The 22,500-nt window shown below is 39.3% G+C and overlaps 1 protein-coding gene across 2 annotated transcripts in view; it reads left to right on the top strand.

Moving 5' to 3' along the window:
* LOC128688991 (HEAT repeat-containing protein 5B) overlaps positions 1 to 22,500 on the top strand; it is a 255,910-nt gene that overhangs the window by 39,802 nt on the left and 193,608 nt on the right. For both annotated transcript variants that reach the window (XM_070087247.1, XM_070087248.1), the window contains exons 6-9: positions 2,585 to 2,748; positions 2,906 to 3,155; positions 4,252 to 4,386; positions 5,407 to 5,587. In XM_070087247.1, coding sequence (XP_069943348.1) covers positions 2,585 to 2,748; positions 2,906 to 3,155; positions 4,252 to 4,386; positions 5,407 to 5,587 — 730 coding nt within the window. The remainder of the gene's footprint in view (positions 1 to 2,584; positions 2,749 to 2,905; positions 3,156 to 4,251; positions 4,387 to 5,406; positions 5,588 to 22,500) is intronic.

The following is a 22,500-nucleotide window of genomic DNA, read 5'->3' as shown; positions in this document are numbered from 1 at the left end:
TGTCATTTCCAGCTGCTTTACTCCCTTTCATTCTTTGTAATACCTCACGCACCTCTCCCACACTTGCATCCTGCTCTTCTTCACTCCTAAAAGATGGTATACCTCCCTGGCCAATGCATGAAATTACCTCCTCCCTTTTTTTTGTCGACATGTAAAGGTTCCTTAAAATATTCCCGCCATCTACCCAATACCTCCATCTCCCCATCTACTAACTCCCCTACTCTGTTTTTAACTGTCAAATCCATTTGTTTCCTAGGCTTTCTTAACGTATTGAACTCGCTTTATAATGTGTATTTTTCGTTAATATTTTTGGGTGTCTGGAATGGATTAATTGGATTTACATTGTATTTCATTGTGTCATGTCTAAGGGCAATGTGTGGTGTGAATATAATGCAGAGAATTCGTAGTTCAGAAATTAGGAGAAAGTGTGGGATTACCAAAACTATTATCCAGAGGGCTCAGGAGGGGTTGTTGAGGTGGTTCGGACGTGTAGAGAGAACAGAACAAAACGTAATGACTTCGAGAGTGTATGAATCTGTAGTGGAGGGAAGGCGGGGTAGGGGTCGGCCTAGGAAGGGTTGGAGGGAGGGGGTAAAGGAGGTTTTGTGTGCGAGGGGCTTGGATTTCAAGCAAGTGTGCATGAGCGTATTTGATAGGAGCGAATGGAGACAAATGGTTTTTAATACTTGACTTGCTGTTGGAGTGTGAGCAAAGTAACATTTATGAAGGGATTCAAGGAAACCAGCAGGCCAGACTTGAGTCCTGGAAATGGTAAGTACAGTGTCTACACTCTGAAGGAGGGGTGTTAATGTTGCAGTTTTATAACTGTAGTGTGAAGCACCCCTCTGGCAAGGCAGTGATGGAGTGAATGATGTTGAAAGTTTTTCTTTTTTGGGCCACCCTGCCTTGGTGGGAATCAGCTGATGTGTTAATAAAAAAAAAAATAAAAAATTCTTATGGGAAATATTGCTTCAGTTTTTGTCGAATTCGGTTTTCGTCAGAGACTCGGGAACAAATTAAAGACGAAAACCGAGGTTCCACTGTACTTTCATATGATTCTTGTATTTCTGCAAAAGATCAGAGCAGTTGAGCAAAGTGAGAGTCAGCAGTGGGGTTTTCCTCTGATATACTTCAGGTAATTATAGGAAACTGCGTGATTAATGATGCTGTAAAAGACTAGAGGACAGTTTTCTTGAGTTTAGCTTAGTAAACTCAAGTTTTTTAACCATCAGGCTTTTGTGTAGCTTACCAATTCTTATATTACATAGGCTTGTTCTTGGTGAAAAAGCCTACTTGATAGTGATGTGATGGAGCATAATAGAATTTACACATGTATATATGGATAAAGATATTTTTTTATTAACCCATTGGCCGTTTCCCACCAAGGCAGGGTGGCCCAGAAAAGAAAACTTTCATCATCATTCACTCCATCACTGTGGCACGCTTACACTACAGTCATAAATGTGCAACATTAACACTGCTCCTTCAGAGTGCAGACACTGCACTTCTAAGTACATCAGACATATGCATTTTTTTTTTTTTTTTTTTTTTTTGGGGGGGGGGGGGGGTCACCCTGCCTTGTTGAGAAATGGCCGACATGTTGAAAAAAAAGTATAAAACATTATATGCTTTTTGAATTACTGAGACCGCTGGTGCCTTCTCCACTCTTGTATAGCCTCAGCCCTCCACACCCTCCAATACCTCTCCATATATCTCATTTTCCTAGGTAGTAGGTTGGTAGACAGCAACCACCCAGGGAGGTACTACCGTCCTGCCAAATGAATGTAAAACAAAAGCCTGTAATTGTTTTACATGATGGTAGGATTGCTGGTGTTTTTTGTGTGTCTCATAAATATGCAAGATTACAGGTATGTCTTGCTACTTCTACTTACACTTAGGTCACACTACACATACATGTACTTGCACATATATACACACCCCTCTGGGTTTTCTTCTATTTTCTTTCTAGTTCTTATTCTTGTTTATTTCCTCTTGTCTCCATGGGGAAGTGGAACAGAATTCTTCCTCCGTAAGCCATGCGTGTTGTAAGAGGCGACTAAAATGCCAGGAGCAAGGGGCTAGTAACCTCTTCTCCTGTATATATTACTAAATGTAAAAGGAGAAACTTTCGTTTTTCCTTTTGGGCCATCCCGCCTCAGTGGGATACAGCCGGTGTGTTGAAAGAATGAAACATGCAATATTTCAGGTACATCTTGCTACTTCTACTTAAACTTAGGTCACACTACACATACATGTACAAGCATATATATACATACCCCTCTGGGTTTTCTTCTATTTTTTTTCTAGTTCTTATTCTTGTGTATTTCCTCTTATCTCCATGGGGAAGTGGAACAGACTTCTTCCTCCGTAAGCCATGCATGTTGTAAGAGGCGACTAAAATGCCGGGAGCAAGGGGTTAGTAACCCCTTCTCCTGTATAAATTACTAAATTTAAAAAGAGAAACTTTCGTTTTTCTTTTTGGGCCACCCCACCTCTGTGGGATACGGCAGGTTTGTTAAAAAAAAAAAATTATGTGCTTTTAGACAAAAATCATATTCTTTACCTCACTATGTGCATTTTTCAGGGAGTAGTAAAGGAGGAGTGGTTAAACTATTGTCACTGGAAGAGACATTAACGGTGCTCTTGACAGGATTTTTACGTGGGGGAAGCAGTTTTCTTAAAGGTACTGGTGAAATGATCAAAGGTTCTTCATCAGTGTCACGTGAAGTCAGAGTTGGCATCACCCAGGTAAGTAGCAGTAATCCATAATATTCCATTATATATATAAGTGTATGTATAGACTATCATTTTTATTATAGTGCTCTATGCTCATGATATACATTTATAAAAGATGTACTACACATATTTATAGAAATTTAACTTTTTTTTTTTTGTACTGTCATAGGCCTATGTGGTACTTGTTCAAGAATTGGGAGCATTATGGCTGGAGCGAAATATTTCAACCCTCTTGGCCCATCTCACTGAGCTCGTCGCCAGCCCTAAAGCCACCACATCCCATGTCGATGCAGTATATTCACGCAAATGTGTTAATTTTATCCTAAGGGCTACTCTAGGACGCATGATTGGAGAGAAGACACAAACTGCTGCCTGCAAAGAAATTACACAGCTAATTATTAAGCACATGAATAGTGTGGGTATGTAATCAAATTAAAAAAATCTATGCAGGTTTTCTTCCTCCATAAGTCGTGTGTGTCATAACAGGAAACTAAAATGCTGGGAGCAAGGGGCTAGTAACCCGTTCTGTATAAATTACTAAATTTAAGAAGGGAAACATTTATTTTTCTTTTTAGGTCCCCCTGCCTTGGGATACAGCCGGTTCGTTGGAAAAAAAAGTGCAGGTTTTTCTCGTTGTTGCTCCTTTACATCATTTTATCTCAAGATGATGATCATCATATTGTTATCACAATTTGATTATCATTATCATTGCTCAGTAATTTCATTTTCACTTTGCACAACCCAATAATTTTTAACATGAGTAGGTTTTTTTTTTTTTTATTTATTTTTTTTTTTTTTTTTTTTTTTTTTTTTTTTTTTTTTTTTTTTTTTTTTTTTTTTACAACATTGTCTGTTTCTCACAAAGTTTGGGATTTAGGATCAATCATTTAATAGCTGTCTTGCCAGAAGTGTATAGACATCACTAGTCAAATGACCCCCTGAGAAGCATTCCCACCCATCTTTTAAATTATATTTATTATACACAGGAAACCTTCTTATAATGCAGGGGATGCATTCAGAAAAATTGGCACCCCTGTGGAAACTAACTGTATGTAAACAAAAAAACTTATGGGAAAAATAAAATTATGTTTCAGAGACCTCCAAATTTGCCAAATTTTGCCAAATGATAGTTTTTTAAATATTCTACTAGGTGCAGATTACTACAGTTTATATTGCCTTATATTTTAGTTGTAGCTTGTTGAAATGAAAGTATGTATGGAACGTTGATGTGGCACCACTGACTTGAGGTGGGTGGCTGTGGCTCCTGTATTGATGTGGATTCTGAGGTGTCAACAGTTGATGGCTGTACAGTAATAATTTCCATTAAGGCTTTCAGTTTTCCTCTGGCCTTAACTAATTTGTGGATTTCCAGTAATTCTTTCACTAAGTGTTGAGTCCAAGTACTACTACATCAACATCTCTCGGAGCCTCCTTTTTTTTTCTGTTCAAACTGATATAACAATAGAGATGTCCTTTTCTTGTACAACTTTTTCTTACTCCTTTTTTTTTTTTTAGATGTGAGTGGAGAGGGTACCAAAGATGGAGGCGAAGGTGGTCAGCATGTGTTGGTGTGTCTACTACAAGAACTGGGATGCCTGTTACAGTCCCTCAGCACTACATGTGCTTCTGTAATTCTTGACACACAACTTAGTAAGAATTTTTTTGGATTACTTATTGAATTACAGTGCAGTAGTGATATTCAGTAACTAAAGGTGGGAATCCTGAGTGTGTTTGGTCCCATAACAGAGGGAAGTAAAATGTGCAGTAATTTGTCATCTAATATATTAAATGCACAAGAAGGGTGATTATTGATTTAGGAATTTCAGTAGGCAGTAATACCCATCATCATAAAACATAAAATGTGTGTGATTTCACACTTGCATTGAATGTGTAGCTTTTATAAAAGAGGACATACTGTAGTAAAGCTTTCTTAACCCTTTCAGTGTCGAGATCTCTGCTTTCAAACTTGCACTCAGGGTTGAAGAATTTAAAAAGAAATAAAAATTATTTCAGCTTATTAAATGATAGAGAATCTTTTTCCGAAGGTAATGATACCAAAAGTACGAAATGTGATGGAAAACTTGCGGAATTATGCTCTTGTAAAGTTAGTAGTCTCGGTAATATTTACTCATTGGCGATTTCATCCACTATTTTTGGTGAATTCCATTGTTCCAGTCTACCAAACTCGTAGCTATTTTACTAGTATTCCTTCTATTCTATCGACTGAGTACAAGAAGCTACTCATTTACTTATTTCAGATACCAAATAAAGTAATCAGAAATTGGTAATTTGGCCAGTTTCATGCAGAATTCAACAATTGCCAGTTGGAAAATAAGGTCCAGAATAAACAATGTAGACATTCCTGGCACTAAATAAACATTTCCTCTGTTATGCAGACTACTGCTTTATTGTAATAAGTGTATAAATCATGTCAGTGCATTCCTAAATGCATATTAGACTGGCCAGTTGGATGTCTATTGGACAAGTGACATCATTCGTGTTCAGATTGATTAAATGTTGCTCAAGGGACAGTAAAAGACCCTGAGATTCCTGTGGAAAATCTGTTGACAAGGAAAAATTTAAGTAGGATAGCTGAGGCAGTGACTAGGATAAGACTGCCCTAAGGGTCAGTCATGAGTTAAAGCTAACAAAATTATCATCTTTTTACAGATTTAGTGGATGCAGTAGTTGCTGTTTTGCTTCATCCAAGTAGTGCAGTAAGGTTGAGTGCAGCATGGTGTCTCCGGTGTATCTGTCTTGCCCTACCCTCTCAGCTACACCCCCTCATCACTCGCTGCTGTGATCGTCTTGATGCCCTCAAGTCATCACCAGAAGCCATTGCTGGATATAGGTATGTGTGCTATATTTTTTTTTAATTTTAAGATGTTCATGTATTAAGGTAAATAAAAGATTTAAGGTACAATATTACATTTGTAAAAATATGAGGTTTATGAAGTATAATGGCACTTTACTGTACATCAGTGGCATTACAGACAGACAAGTGAGAGTGGTAGTAGGTTGGTAGACAGCAACCACCCAGGGAGGTACTACCGTCCTGCCAAGTGAGTGTGAAACGAAAGCCTGTATTTGTTTTACATGATGGTAGGATTGCTGGTGTCTTTTGTCTGTCTCATAAATATGCAAGATTACAGGTATGTTTTGCTATTCCTACTTACACTTAGGTCACACTACACATACTTGTACATGTTTATTTATACACGCTCATCTGAGTTTTCTTTGATTTTATCTTAATAGTTTTTGGTCTTATTACTTTTCCTTTTATGTCCATGGGAAAGTGGAATAAGAATCTTTCCTCTGTAAGCCATGCGTGTTATAAAAGTCAACTAACATGCCAGGAACAATGGGCTAGTAACCCCTTTCCCTGTAATAATTACTAAAAAGAATAAGAAAAGAAAATTGTCAAAGTGGGAAGTCTGAATGTGCGTAGATGTTGTGCAAATGATAAGGAAGAGATGATTGTGGATGTTATGAATGAGAAGAAGCTGGATATCCTGGCTTTAACCCTTTGACTGTCGCGGCCGTATATATACGTCTTACGAGGTACTGTGTTTGACGTATATATACTCATAAATTCTAGCGGCTTCAAATCAAGCACGAGAAATCTGGTAGGCCCACATGTGAGAGAATGGGTCTGTGTGGTCAGTGTGCACCATATAAAAAAAATCCTGGAGCACGCAGTGCATAATGAGAAAAAAAAAACTGACCATTTTTTTTAATTAAAATGCCGACTTAGTGGTCTATTTTCGTATAGTATTTATGGTTGTATTCTCGTTTTCTTGGTCTCATTTGATAGAATGGAAAACATATTATAGAAATAGAGGTGATTTTGATTCCTTTTACTATAAAAAGAACCTAGAAATGGAGCTCAAAGTAGGGGAAATGTTTGATTTTTGCCAATGTTCAAAAGTAAACAAATGATTATGCAATAAATATCCAACTAGCCATTCTAATATGCAGTAATGAATGGGTTGATGTTATTTATACAATTATTACAGTATTGCAGTAGTCTGCATAATAGTAAGTCTTCTATTTTTTTGTTTGAATAAAAATTCGAAATAGAAAGCAAGAGTAATATCAGAGGGGCCTGGAGATATGACTGATGAACAAAGAAAATGTTATTTTAGAGCCAGGAATGTCTGCATTGTTCATTCTGGGCCTTATTTTGAAATTGTCATATTTTTTAGTTTTCGTGAAATTGGCCAAATTGCAAATTTCTGACCACATTATTAGGTAGTTGAAATCGGTAAATGGGCAGTTTCTTGTACTCAATCGATAGAAAAAATGGAGTTCTAAAGAAATAGCTATGAGTTTGGTCGACTGGAACAATGGAATTAGCCGAAAATAGGGCTCAAAGTGGGCGAAATCGCCGATTTGTAAACAGCGCCGAGGTCGCTAACTTCGCGAGAGCATAATTCCGTCAGTTTTCCATCAAATTTAGTTTTTTTGGTGTCATTACAATCGGGAAAAGATTCTCTATCATTTCATAAGAAAAAATAATTTTTTTTTTTAAATTTTGCGACACCAGGAGACACCTCAGGATTGGGGGTTGCAACAGTCAAAGGGTTAAGTGAAACAAAGCTGTAGGGGGCGGGAGAGTTTCAGTGGAGAGGAATAAATGGGAATAGGTTAGGAGTTTCAAATAGAGTTAGAGCTAAAGAAGGAGTAGCAATAATGTTGAAGGATAAGTTATGGCAGGAAAAGAGGGACTATAAATGTATTAATTCAAGGATTATGTGGAGTAAAATAAAGGTTGGATGTGAAAAGTGGGTTATAGTAAGCGTATATGCGCCTGGAGAAGAGAGAAGTGTAGAGGAGAGAGAGAGAGAGATTTTGGGAAATGTTGAGTGAATGCGTGGGGAGTTTTGAACCAAGTGTGAGAGTAATGGTGGTTGGGGATTTCAATGCTAAAGTGGGCAAAAATGTTGTGGACAGAGTTAGTAGGTAAATTTGGAGTGCCAGGGGTAAGTGAAAATGGGGAGCCTTTAATTGAGCTATGTGTAGGAATAGGTTTAGTAATAAGTATTACATATTTTATGAAGAAGAGGATAAATAAATATACAAGGTATGATATAGCATGTAATGAAAGTGGTTTGTTAGATTATGTATTGGTGGATAAAAGGTTGATGGGTAGACTCTAGGATGTACACGTTTATAGAGGGGCAACTGATATATCGGATCATTGTTTAGTTGTAGGTACAATTAGAGTAAGAGGTAGATGGGAAAAGAGGAAAATGGCAACAAGTAAGAGGGAGGTGAAAGTGTATAAAGTAAGGAAGGAAGAAGTTCGGGTGAGATATAAGCAACTTTTGGCAGAGAGGTGGGCTGGTGCAAGTATGAGTAGTGGGGGGGAGGGTTGAAGAGGGTTGGAATAGTTTTAAAAATGCAGTATTAGAATGTGGGGCAGAAGTTTGTGGTTATAGGAGGGTGGGTGCAGGAGGAAAGAGGAGTAATTGGTGGAATGATGAAGTAAAGGGTGTGATAAAAGAGAAAAAGTTAGCTTATGAGAGGTTTTTACAAAGCAGAAGTGTTATGAGAATAGTAGAGTATATGGAGAGTAAAAGAAAGGTGAAGAGAGTCGTGAGAGTGCAGGAGAGCAGATGATAGTGGGAGAGGCACTGTCAAGAAATTTTAATGAAATAAGAAAAAATTTTGGAGTGAGTTAAACAAGTTAAGAAAGCCTAGGGAACAAATGGATTTGTCATTTAAAAACAGAGTAGGGGAGTTAGTAGATTGGGAGATGGAGGTTTTGGGTAGATGGCGAGAATATTTTGAGGAACTTTTAAATGTCGACGAAGAAAGGGAAGCAGTAATTTCATGCACTGGCCAAGGAAGTATACCATCTTTTAGGAGTGAAAAAGAACAGGATGTGAGTGTGGGGAAGGTGCGTGAGGCATTATGTAGAATGAAAGGGGGTAAAGCAGCTGGAACTGATGGGATCATGACAGAAATGTTAAAAGCAGATGGGGATATAGTGTTGGAGTGGTTGGTGTTTTTGTTTAATAAATGTATGAAAGAGGGGAAGGTACCTAGAGAGTGGCGGAGATCATATCTAGTCCCTTTATATAAAGGGAAGGGGGACAAAAGAGATTGTAAAAATTATAGAGGAGTAAGTTTACTGAGTACACCAGGAAAAGTGTTGACAAATTAGACACATGTGCAACACTTGGGTATCTTTATTGAGGAAATATTTCGCCACACAGTGGCTTCATCAGTTCATACAAAGGAGAAACGTGAAGAGCAGGAGGAGAATGAGGTAATCAGTCCCTCAACCTTGAGTCGATGTGGACAGTCCATCAATCTTGAATAGAATACAGCATATGAGCGGAGAAGTGGCTTATATATTGTAGTCAGGGGAGGTGCAGCAGTCGTAGGTGGTGTCACATTTGTCCATGTGGAAGTAGGTCGTGCCCAAGGGTTAGGCAAGCGAAGAATTCCCAAGTATTAAGATCCCAAGAAGTTGCAATGTCTGACAGGAATGTATATGAATGGTTCAGAGAACCGACATGTTGACAAATTAGACACATGTGCAACTCTTGGGTATCTTCGCTTGCCTAACCCTTGAGCACGACCTTCTTCCACATGGACAAATGTGACACCACCTACGACTGCTGCGTCTCCCATGACTACGGTATATAAGCCACTTCTCCACTCATATGCTGTATTCTATTCAAGATTGATGGACTGACCTCATTCTCCTGCTCTTCACGTTTCTCCTTTGTATGGACTGATGAAGCCAATGTGTGGCGAAACGTTTCCTCAATAAAGATACCCAAGAGTTGCACATGTGTCTAATTTGCCAAATTGTCGGTTCTCTGAACCATTCATCTACAGGAAAAGTATACGGTGGGGTTATTATTGAAAGAATTAGAGGTAAAACAGAATGTAGAATTGCGGATGAGCAAGGTGGTTTTAGAGTGGGTAGGGGATGTGTAGATCAAGTGTTTACATTGAAGCATATATTTTTTTTTATTTTATTATTATCACACTGGCAGATTCCCACCAAGGCAGGGTGGCCCGAAAAAGAAAAACTTTGACCATCATTCACTCCATCACTGTCTTGCCAGAAGGGTGCTTTACACTACAGTTTTTAAACTGCAACATTAACACCCCTCCTTCAGAGTGCAGGCACTGTACTTCCCATCTCCAGGACTCAAGTCCGGCCTGCCGGTTTCCCTGAACCCCTTCATAAATGTTACTTTGCTCACACTCCAACAGCACGTCAAGTATTAAAAACCATTTGTCTCCATTCACTCCTATCAAACACGCTCACGCATACCTGCTGGAAGTCCAAGCCCCTCGCACACAAAACCTCCTTTACCCCCTCTCTCCAACCTTTCCTAGGCCGACCCCTACCCAGCCTTCCTTTCACTACAGACTGATACACTCTTGAAGTCATTCTGTTTCGCTCCATTCTCTCTACATGTCCGAACCACCTCAACAACCCTTCCTCAGCCCACTGGACAACAGTTTTGGTAATCCCGCACCTCCTCCTAACTTCCAAACTACGAATTCTCTGTATTATATTCACACCACACATTGCCCTCAGACATGACATCTCCACTGCCTCCAGCCTTCTCCTCGCTGCAACATTCATCACCCATGCTTCACACCCATATAAGAGCGTTGGTAAAACTATACTCTCATACATTCCCCTCTTTGCCTCCAAGGACAAAGTTCTTTGTCTCCACAGACTCCTAAGTGCACCACTCACTCTTTTTCCCTCATCAATTCTATGATTCACCTCATCTTTCATAGACCCATCCGCTGACACGTCCACTCCCAAATATCTGAATACATTCACCTCCTCCATATTCTCTCCCTCCAATCTGATATTCAATCTTTCATCACCTAATCTTTTTGTTATCCTCATAACCTTAATCTTTCCTGTAGTCACCTTTAATTTTCTTCTTTTGCACACCCTACCAAATTCATCCACCAATCTCTGCAACTTCTCTTCAGAATCTCCCAAGAGCACAGTGTCATCAGCAAAGAGCAGCTGTGACAACTCCCACTTTGTGTGTGATTCTTTATCTTTTAACTCCACGCCTCTTGTCAAGACCCTCGCATTTACTTCTCTTACAACCCCATCTATAAATATATTAAACAACCACGGTGACATCACACATCCTTGTCTAAGGCCTACTTTTACTGGGAAATAATTTCCCTCTTTCCTACATACTCTAACTTGAGCCTCACTATCTTTTTTTCTCTTTTATCACTCCCTTTACTTCTTCATTCCACCAATCACTCCTCTTTCCTCCTGCCCCCACCCTCCTATAACCACAAACTTCTGCCCCACATTCTAATACTGCATTTTTAAAACTATTCCAACCCTCTTCAACCCCCTCACTACTCATCTTTGCACTAGCCCACCTTTCTGCCAATAGTCGCTTATATCTCGCCCGAACTTCCTCCTCCCTTAGTTTATACACTTTCACCTCCCTCTTACTTGTTGTTGCCACCTTCCTATTTTCCCATCTACCTCTTACTCTAACTGTAGCTACTGCTAAATAATGATCCGATATATCAGTTGCCCCTCTATAAACATGTACATCCTGGAGCCTACCCATCAACCTTTTATCCACCAATACATAATCTAACAAACTACTTTCATTACGTGCTACATCATACCTTGTATATTTATTTATCCTCTTTTTCATAAAATATGTATTACTTATTACCAAATTTCTTTCTACACATAGCTCAATTAAAGGCTCCCCATTTACATTTACCCCTGGCACCCCAAATTTACCTACTACTCCCTCCTTAACATTTTTACCCACTTTAGCATTGAAATCCCCAACGACCATTACTCTCACATTTGATTCAAAACTCCCCACGCATTCACTCAACATTTCCCAGAATCTCTCTCTCTCCTCTACACTTCTCTCTTCTCCAGGTGCATACACGCTTACTACAACCCACTTTTCACATCCAATCTTTATTTTACTCCACATAATCCTTGAATTTATACATTTGTAGTCCCTCTTTTCCTGCCATAGCTTATCCTTCAACATTATTGCTACTCCTTCTTTAGCTCTAACTCTATTTGAAACCCCTGACCTAATCCCATTTATTCCTCTCCATTGAAACTCTCCCACCTCCTTCAGCTTCTTCTTATTCTTTTTAGTAATCTTTACAGGAAAAGGGGTTACTAGCCCATTGTTCCTGGCATTTTAGTTGACTTTTACAACACGCATGGCCTCTACCACTGCCTCTACCACTGCCTCTACCACTGCCTCTACCACTGCCTCTACCACTGCCTCTACCACTGCCTCTACCACTGCCTCTTCCACTGCCTCTACCACTGCCTCCACCACTGCCTCTACCACTGCCTCCACCACTGCCTCCACCACTGCCTCCACCACTGCAAACACACTCATTCTACAAGCACCAAACACAATGAATTATTGTGAAATGTTTGGAAGAGCGAGGAGGCTAATGCTCACTCTAGCATAAACAAAGCCAAACTGACTCACAATGCCTCCACCACTGCTTCAACCCTCGTATTTTTGTACAGTTTCCTTCTTTAATTCTATCATATTATTATTAATAACATGTATTATTATTATTAGCAGTTACAGAAATGTTCGATTCTTTGCCGTCTTCAAGAGTAAACAAATGATGGCACTGTCCAATACCTGTCCGAATGGCCATCCAATATGCAGTCATGAATGAGTTGACATTATTTATACTGTAGTTTAACCCTTTCAGGGTTTTCAACGTACTAGTACGGCTTACGCACCAGGGTTATTGACGTACTAGAACGCCTAAATTCTAGTGCCTTCAAATCTAGCGAGAGAAAGCTGGCAGGCCTACATATGAAAGAATGGGTCTATGTGGTCAGTGTGCTCAGTATAAAAAAAATCCTACAGCACATAGTGCGTAATGAGAAAAAAAAAACTTTGACCGTGTTTTTGGATTAATATAGCAACTTTACATTGTAGTTTTGTATGGTATTTATTGTTGTATTCTAGTTTTCCTGGTCTCATTTTATAGAATGGAAGACATATTACAGAAATTGAGATGATTTTGATTGGTTTCACAATGAAAAGTACCTTGAAATTGAGCTCAAAGTGGCAGAAATGTTCAATTTTTACCAAAGTTCAAAAGTAAACAAATCATGCCAAGCATCCAGTACATGTCAACTGGTGAGTCTAATATTCTTTCACAAGTGTGCTGATATTATCTATACCATTTCTACACTAATGCAGAAGTCTGCATAACAGTAAATCTTCTATTTTTCGTAAGAATAAAAATTCAGATTGGAAAGCCAAAGAAATACAAGAGGGGCCTGGGGACGTGACTAACGAACAGAGAACTTGTTATTTTAGTGCCTGGAATGTCTGTCTTGTTTATTCTGGACCCTATTTGGAAATTGGCATCTTCTGAAATTTGTGTGAAATTGGCAAAATTGCCTATGTCTAACCACTTTATTGGATAGTTGAAATTGGTAAATGAGTGGTTTCTTGTACTCGTTCGATAGAAAAAATGGAGTTCTAGTAAAATAAATATGATTTTTGTCGACTAGTACACAGGAATTGGCCGAAAATAGGTCTCAAAGTTGGCGAAATTGCCGATGCGTAAACATCAGCGAGACCGCTAGCTTTACGAGAGCATAATTCCGTAAGTTTTCCATCAAATTTCATACTTTTGGTGTCATTATGATCAGGAAAAATTCTCTATCATTTCATAAGAAAAATTAATTTTTTTTTTTCCGAAAAATTTTCGACCCTGAGAACGAGTTTAGGAGAGGGCCTCTCGACCCTGAAAGGGTTAATAGCAAATAATGAACAAACAAAACACTCGCCACACTGAGTGGCGTGCGGGCTGGCTGCCAGTTGCGGGGGTCGGAGGGAGGGTAGTAGAGACGCGCGGGTGGAGGGAAACTTAAATATGATTTGGCGGCTGGGAATTCGCAAATGTGTGAAGCCCTTGAAAGTTGAAAACACGAATGTTGAGGGGAACCTGTACCTCTAGATAATAAATTGCCACTCCAGTGCCTCCTGTTAATGGACAGTGCTCCTGCTCATCCTCTAGACTTGGATGACCGATTGTCTAAGGAATTCAGTTTTCTAACTGAAGTTCTTGCCTCCTAGCACCACTCCTCTCATCCAGTCCATGGACCAGCAGATGATTGCAAACTTCAAAAAACTGTACACCAAAGCAATGTTTCAAAGGTGCTTTGACGTAACCTCGGACTCTGAATTGACCCTAAGAGAGTTCTAGAGGGATCACTTCAATATCTTCCATTGCATTAAGCCTTATAGATCAGGCTTTGGCAAAGAGTGACTTCAAGGACGATGAACTCTGCTTGGAGAAAATTGTGGCCAGATTGTGTCCAAAAGAAGGATTTTGAAGGGTTTGAGGCTGACCCTGTTGACCCTACACCTGTTGTGCAATCAAGTGTGGCATTAAGGAATTCCATGGGATTGGATGTGAGTGGCCAGGATGTGGAAGAGTTGGTGGAGGACCACAATCAAGAGCTAACCACTGATGAGCTGCAAGAGCTTCATCTGCAAGAGCAACAGATCACAGCTCAGGAAATTGCTTCAGAGGAGGAGGAAGAGAGATGGAAGAAGGTGCCTTCTTAAGAGATTAAGGAGATTTGTGCAATGTGGACTAGGGTGCATTCATTTGTGGAGCAACATCACCCTGAGAAAGCTGTTGCAATCCATGCCGACTACTTTTACAATGATAATAGCATGTCCCATTTTAGGCAAATCTTAGAGATGCCAGAAACAGACCTATCTGGACAGATATTTTGTGCGACAGGGATCCTGTGACTCTCGAATTGGTCCTAATGACATTAAAAAACAAAGAAGGGAAGGGACCTCGGATAGGGACTTGGTACCTACAGTCCTTATGAAGGGGGATTCCCCTTCCAAAAAATAACCTTCTCTTCCCTCTCTGCTCCTCCCTTTCTTCCATCCACCAGCAACAGCCTTCAATAAAGATAAGTGTCATGTTGAATGTTCATACTTTTGTGCATATAAATCTATCTTTAAGGCAAAAAAAAAATTTTTTTTTTGTTAATACTTCTGGATGTATGGAACAGATTAATTGGATTTACATTATTTCTTATGGGGAAAGTGGTTTCAATTTTTGCTGCTTTCCATTTTCGCCAATCTCTCTGGAACGGATTAAACATGAAAACCGAGAGTTCACTCAAATTATCTTTAGTTATTCTACTGTACAAAAAAATAAAGTTGCTAAGTTTTTGACATTTGCAAAATATCTTGCTCTTTACTCCTACACAAATCCCAAAATACTTGGAATATTTCCAATATTCTACAAGCCAATTGTAGAACAATCATTTTTTTATGATTCCTGTCAATATTATTGCATTTACTTCAGTAATAAATGGTGGGCTTCATGAAATAAGTTAGTGTTTTCCTTATGAAACTAGTGAGCTAGTGCAGTTAGCCTCTCAAAAACTCCATTTTCTCTTACCCAGGACCAAAGAACATGTTATAGGAAGGGGCAGTAATGATTTTATATGCTCAGACTGGTCCTAGACACTTACCATATTATGGCCTATTTTATTCATTCTAGAGTATATATCATGTTTCTGTGTTACTTGGTGTTTATTATGTCATATTAGATCAATTCTGATAGATAAATAAGCCGTAGAGTTGATATTAGCGTTATATTGAAGTATTTTCTCGTGCCCCTCGAGACTCGGGAATTCCAGCAACGTAAGCAAATGTTCCCAGACAGTTCCTGATCTCCAAATGTAAATACACTTTATAAAACCAGGGTGTGCAAAAGAAGAAAATTAAAGGTGAATACAGGAAAGAGTAAGGTTATGAGGATAACAAAAAGATTAGGTGATGAAAGATTGAATATCAGATTGGAGGGAGAGAGTATGGAGGAGGTGAACGTATTCAGATATTTGGGAGTGGACGTGTCAGCGGATGGGTCTATGAAAGATGAGGTGAATCATAGAATTGATGAGGGAAAAAGAGTGAGTGGTGCACTTAGGAGTCTGTGGAGACAAAGAACTTTGTCCTTGGAGGCAAAGAGGGGCATGTATGAGAGTATAGTTTTACCAACGCTCTTATATGGGTGTGAAGCGTGGGTGATGAATGTTGCAGCGAGGAGAAGGCTGGAGGCAGTGGAGATGTCATGTCTGAGGGCAATGTGTGGTGTGAATATAATGCAGAGAATTCGTAGTTTGGAAGTTAGGAGGAGGTGCGGGATTACCAAAACTGTTGTCCAGAGGGCTGAGGAAGGGTTGTTGAGGTGGTTCGGACATGTAGAGAGAATGGAGCGAAACAGAATGACTTCAAGAGTGTATCAGTCTGTAGTGGAAGGAAGGCGGGGTAGGGGTCGGCCTAGGAAAGGTTGGAGGGAGGGGGTAAAGGAGGTTTTGTGTGCGAGGGGCTTGGACTTCCAGCAGGCATGCATGAGCATGTTTGATAGGAGTGAATGGAGACAAATGGTTTTTAATACTTGACGTGCTGTTGGAGTGTGAGCAAAGTAACATTTATGAAGGGATTCAGGGAAACCGGCAGGCCGGACTTGAGTCCTGGAGATGGGAAGTACAGTGCCTGCACTCTGAAGGAGGGGTGTTAATGTTGCAGTTTAAAAACTGTAGTGTAAAGCACCCTTCTGGCAAGACAGTGATGGAGTGAATGATGGTGAAAATTTTTCTTTTTCGGGCCACCCTGCCTTGGTGGGAATCGGCCAGTGTGATAAATAAAACCAGTTTATTTTTTTACATTCTCTTTTATTATGTTTTTATACAATACAGTGGAACCTCTACTTACAAGTGCATCCACATGCGAGTTTTTCCAGATATGAGCGGCTGCTCAGTCAGTTTTTTGCTTCTAGATGCGAGCGAAATTTCCAGATGCGAGCGGGCCTTAGGGGAGTTCCTTGACGCTGGTGAGGGGCTCTTGCTCTTGATCTAGGGAATTAGATTTCATTTGTTTGTCGGACTATCTTATTGAAACTTTGGCAATGTATAATGGAATGATGTTCTTAACGTACACCAAAATTGAAAGAAATCGGACCATAAATAAAGGAGTTCACCTCTCAGCCATTAGTTGCCCCTTAGCGGTATATTTTTGTATGGTTTCTATGGTTCTATTCTTGTTTTCTTTGATCTCATTTGATAGAATGGAAGATACATTACAGAAATAGATATGATTTTGATTGCTTTCACATAAAAAGTACCTTGAAATTGAGCTCAAAGTAGCGGAAATGCTTGATTTTTGCCGATGTTCAAGAGTAAACAAATGAAGTCACGGTCTAATGTGTGTCCAACTGGCCAGTCTAATATGCAGTTGTGAATGGGTTGACATTATTTATACAATTAATACAATAATAACAGTAAATCTTCTATTTTTTGTGTGAATAAAAATTCCAAATGGTAATGAAGAGTTATTATTATAAGAATACGTACGTACTAATTAATAATACGTAATAATAATAATAATACGTATAATATAATAATATAATTTTTTTTTCTCCAACAAGTCGGCCGTCTCTCATCTAGGCAGGTGACCCAAAAAGAAAGAAAATCCCCAAAACGAAAATACTCTCATCATCATCATTCAGCACTTTCACCTCATACACAGTCACTGTTTTTGCAGAGGCGCCCAGATACAACAGCTTAGAAACATATATAAAGATATAATATAAAAAATAACCTGAAATAATATAATAAACTCCATATAGAATATAATATCAGGGCCCCAATTATGTATATATATACCATCCTATTACACATCCCTCCAAACTGCCAATATCCCAAACCCCTCCTTTTAAGTGCAGGCATTGTACTTCCCATTTCCAGAACTCAAGTCTGGCTATATAAAAATAACCAGTTTCCCTGAATCCCTTCACTAAATATTGCTCTGCTCACACGCCAACAGCTCGTCAGGTCCCAAAAACCATTTGTCTCCATTCACTATCTAACACGCTCATGCACGCTTGCTGGAAGTCCAAGCCCCTCGCCCACAAACCCTCCTTTACCCCCTCTCTCCAACCTTTTCGAGGACGACCCCTACCCCGCCTTCCTTCCCCTACAGATTTATATGTTCTCCATGTCATTCTACTTTGATCCATTCTCTCTAAATGACCAAACGACCTCAACAACCCCTCTTCACCCCTCTGACTAATACTTTTATTAACACCACACAGTCTCCTAATTTCCACACTTCGAATACTCTGTATAATATTTACACTACATATTGCCCTTAGATAACGTTCTTTTGTCTCCACATATACCTCAAGACTCCACTCGCCTTTTTTCCCCTCATCAATTCTATGGTTAACCTCATCCTTCATAAACCTACCTGCTGATGCATCAACTCCTAAATATTTGAAAACATTCACTTCTTCCATATTCCTTCTCTCCAATGTGATATCCAATTTTTCTTTATCTAAATCATTTGATACCCTCATCACCTTACTCTTATATATGTTCACTTTTAACTTTCTACCTTTACACACCCTCCCAAACTCGTCCACTAACCTTTGCAACTTTTCTTTAGAATCACCTATAAGCACAGTATCATCAGCAAAAAGTAATTGTATCAATTCCCATTTTGTATTTGATTCTCCATAATTTAATCCAACCCCTCTCCCCAACACCCTAGCATTTACTTCTTTTACAGCCCCATCTATAAATATATTAAACAACCATGATGACATTACACATCCCTGTCTAAGACCTACTTTTACTGGGAAGTAATATCCTTCCCTCCTACATACCCTAACCTTTGCCTCACTATCCTCATAAAAACCTCTTTACAACATTTAGTAACTTACTACCTCTTCCATACACTTGCAACATCTACCACATTGTTCCCCGTTCCACTCTGTCATATGCCTTTTCTAAATACAGTGGTCCCTTGATAATTGACGGGCTCGATAGTCGTCCTTTTCAGAAATCGTCTCGTTTTTTTCTTCCAAACATTGGCTCACAAATGGTCGGTTGACTCGCTAATTGTCGTTTGTCCTGGACACGTACTCATGGCTCTGAGCCACCTCAGCCTCCCTTCCCAGCCAGTGTGCCATTGTTTACCTGTGAGCAATGGTCCCCTCACTTGTTCATACGAAATATTTCATATTATTCCATTCATTTTAGTGCTTGCAAGTGCTAAATAAGCTACCATGGCTCCAAAGAAAGCTCCTAGTGCCAAGCCTTTGGTAAAGAAGGTGAGAAATACAATTGAATTTAAGAAAAACATCATTGAACAATATGAAAGTGGCGTACGTGTGGCCGAACTGTCCAGGATGTATAACAAATCCCATACAACCATATCTTCCATTGTGGCCAAGAAAAAGGAAATCAAGGAAGCTGTTGTTGCAAACGGGGTAAATATGCTGACAAAAATGAGATCACCAGTGCTCGAAGATGTTGAGAAGTTATTGTTGGTGTGGCTAAATGAGAAACAATTAGCAGGAGATAGTCTTATGACGTCGATTATTTGTGAAAAGGCTAGGCAGTTGCATGACGATCTGGTAAAAAATTTGCCTGCAATGAGTACTGATATTTGTGAATTTAAGGCCAGCAAAGGTTGGTTTGAGAGATTTAAGAACCATAGTGGCATACAGTGTGGTAAGGCATGGTGAGGCTGCCAGTTTGGACAAAATTGAAGCTACAAAATTTGTAAGTGAATTCAAGGAGTACATAGAGGCTGAAGGACTGAAACCTTAACAAGTGTTCAATTGTGATGAAACAGGCCTCTTTTTGGAAGGAAATGCCGAAGAGGACCTACATTACTCAGGAGGAAAAGGGACTGCCAGGACACAAACCTATGAAATACAGGCTGACGCTCATGTTCTGTGCTAATGCTAGTAGGGATTTCAAAGTGAAGCCGTTACTAGTGTACCATTCTGAAAATCCCAGAGTGTTCAGGAAAAACAATGTTATAAAGAGTAAATTGTGTGTGTTTTGGAGATCTAATAATAAGGCATGGGTCACGAGGGAAATTTTCATCGAGTGGTTCAATGAAGCGTTTGGCCCTAGCGTGAAGAATTACCTTCTGGAAAAGAAATTGGATCTCAAGTGCCTCCTAGTAATGAACAATGCACCTGCTCATCCTCCAAACTTGGATGACCTAATTCTGCAGGAGTTTAGGTTCATCACAGTAAAGTTCTTGCCCACACATACCACTCCTCTCCTCCAGCCCATGGACTAGCAGGTCATTTCAAACTTTAAAAAACTCTACACTAAAGCAATGTTTCAAAGGTGCTTTAATGTGACCTCAGACACTCACTTGACCCTAAGAGATTTTTGGAAAGAACACTTCAGTATCCTCCATTGCATAAGCCTTATAGGTAAGGCTTGGGAGGGAGTGACTACCAGGACTTTGAACTCTGCTTGGAGAAAATTGTGGCCAGATTGTGTCCACAAGAGGGATCTTGAAGGGTTTGTGGCTGACCCTGATGAGCCTGTGTCAGTTGTGAACTCTATTGTGACATTGGGGAGTTCCATGGGGTTGGATGTGAGTTTGGAGGATGTAGAGGAGTTGGTGGAGGACCACAATGAAGAGCTAACCACTGAGGGGCTGCAAGAGCTTCAGCAGGAACAGCAACAGATTGCAGCTCAGAAGCTGCAGAGGAGGAGGAAGAGAGATGGAAGAAGATGCCTTCTTCAGAAATTAAGGAGATTTTTGAAATGTGGGGTAGGATGGAAAGATTTATGGAGAAACATCACCCTGAGAAGGATGTTGCAAGCCATATCGGCAACTTGTACAGTGACAAAGTCTTGGCTCATTTTAAGGAAGTTTTAAAGAGACTCCAGAAACAGAGCTCTCTAGACACACTTTTTGTGAGACAAGACTCCAGTGACTCTCAAGCTGGTCCTAGTGGCATTAAGAAACAGAGAAGAGAAGTAACCCCAGAAAAGGACTTGGTACCTGAGGTGTTGATGGAAGGGGATTCCCCATCCAAACAGTAACTAATCCAATCTCTCTCCTCCTCCAGTCTTCCATACACTAAGAAGAATCGCCTCTAAAGGTAAGTGTTATGCTGTTAATGTTTCATTCATCATGTCCCATTGTATTGTTTATGTACTACATCTATATTTCATGTAAAAAAGTTTTTTTGATACTTCTGGGTGTCAGGAACGGATTAATTGTATTTACATTATTTCTTATGGGGAAAATTGATTTGAAAATCTTCTATTTTGATAATCATCGCACTTCCAGGAACAGATTAACGACTATAAACGAGGGACCACTGTACATAAATGCAATGAAAACTTCCTTATCTTTATCTAAATACTGTTCACATACATGCTTTAATGCAACAACTTGATCTACACATCCCCTACCAATTCTAAAGCCCCCTTGTTCATCTGGAATCATGCTCTCTGTCTTACCTCTAATTCTTTCAATAATAACCCTTCCATACACTATCTGGTATACTCAGTTAATTTATTCTCCTATAATTTTTACAGTCTCTTTTGTCCCCCTTTCCTTTATATAAAGTAATTATACATGCTCTCTGCCAATCTCTAGGTACCTTCCCTCTTTCATACATTTATTAACCCTTTCAGGGTCCGTCCCGTAGATCTACGGCTTTACGTTCAGGGTCCAAACCGTAGATCTACGCCATGAGCTCAGCTCACTCTGATAAACTGTGAGTGGTACATTTGGGCCTAGATATGAGAGAATACATCTATGTGGTATGTGTGCACCACATAAAACAGATCCTGCAGCACACTGTGTATAATGAGAGAAAAAAAATGAAATCAAGATTTTTCGATTAAAACAGCAACTTTGCAGTGTTTTTTCGTATGTTTTTTATAGTTGTATTTGCGATTTCTTGGTCTCATTTGATAGAATGGAAGACATATTACAGAAATAGAGATGATTTTGATTGGTTTTAGCATTGGAAATGGCTTGAAACTGAGCTCAAAGTAGCGGAAATGTTAAATTTTTGCCGATATTCAAGAGTAAACAAACGACCTCACACGTCTAATACACGTCAGCTGGTGGGTCTAATATACATTCACAAATATGGTGATGATATTTATACAATTATTACAGTATTGCATAACAGTAAATCTTCTATTTTTTGGTGTGAACAAAAATTCATTATGTGAATAAAAAATCAAAATGGAATTTATTTGTAAAGCCTCAAAACATAACTAATGAACAGAGGAAATGTTAGTTTAGTGCCAGGAATGCCTACATTGTTCATTCTGGACCCTCTTTTGAAATTGGAATATTTTGAACTTTGTGTTAAATTGGCCAAATTAACAATTTCCGATCACTTTATTTTGTAGTTGAAACACTTGACTTGGCGATTTCTTGTGCTCAATCGATAGAATAGAAGTAATACTAGTGAAATAGCTAAGAATTTGGTTGATTGGAATAATGTAATTGGCCTAAAATGGGAGTCAAAGTCGGCAAAATCGCCGATTCGTAAATATCGCTGACACATCAAAATTCGCGAGAGCATAATTTCGTAAATTTTCCACCAAATTTCGTACTTTTTGTTTTATTACCTTCACAAAAAGATTCACTACGATTTCATAAGAAAAAATAAAAAAATTTTTTTTTGAAAATTCTTGGACACTGGTGCATGACTCCAGATTTGGGCCTTGGACCCTGAAAGGGTTAAACAAAAATACCAACCACTCCAACACTATATCATCCCTGCTTTTAACATTTCTGTCATGATTCTGTCAGATCCAGTTGCTTTACCCCCTTTTCATTCTGTGTAATGCTTCACGCACCTCCCCCACGCTCACATCCTGCTCTTCTTCACTCCTAAAAG

The sequence above is a fragment of the Cherax quadricarinatus genome, chromosome 21 (assembly GCF_038502225.1).
Source record: "Cherax quadricarinatus isolate ZL_2023a chromosome 21, ASM3850222v1, whole genome shotgun sequence".
In the NCBI taxonomy this organism is placed as follows: Eukaryota; Metazoa; Arthropoda; class Malacostraca; order Decapoda; family Parastacidae; genus Cherax; species Cherax quadricarinatus.
The sequence above is the reverse complement of the archived record's forward strand: the minus strand, read 5'-3'. Positions and strand labels throughout refer to the sequence as shown.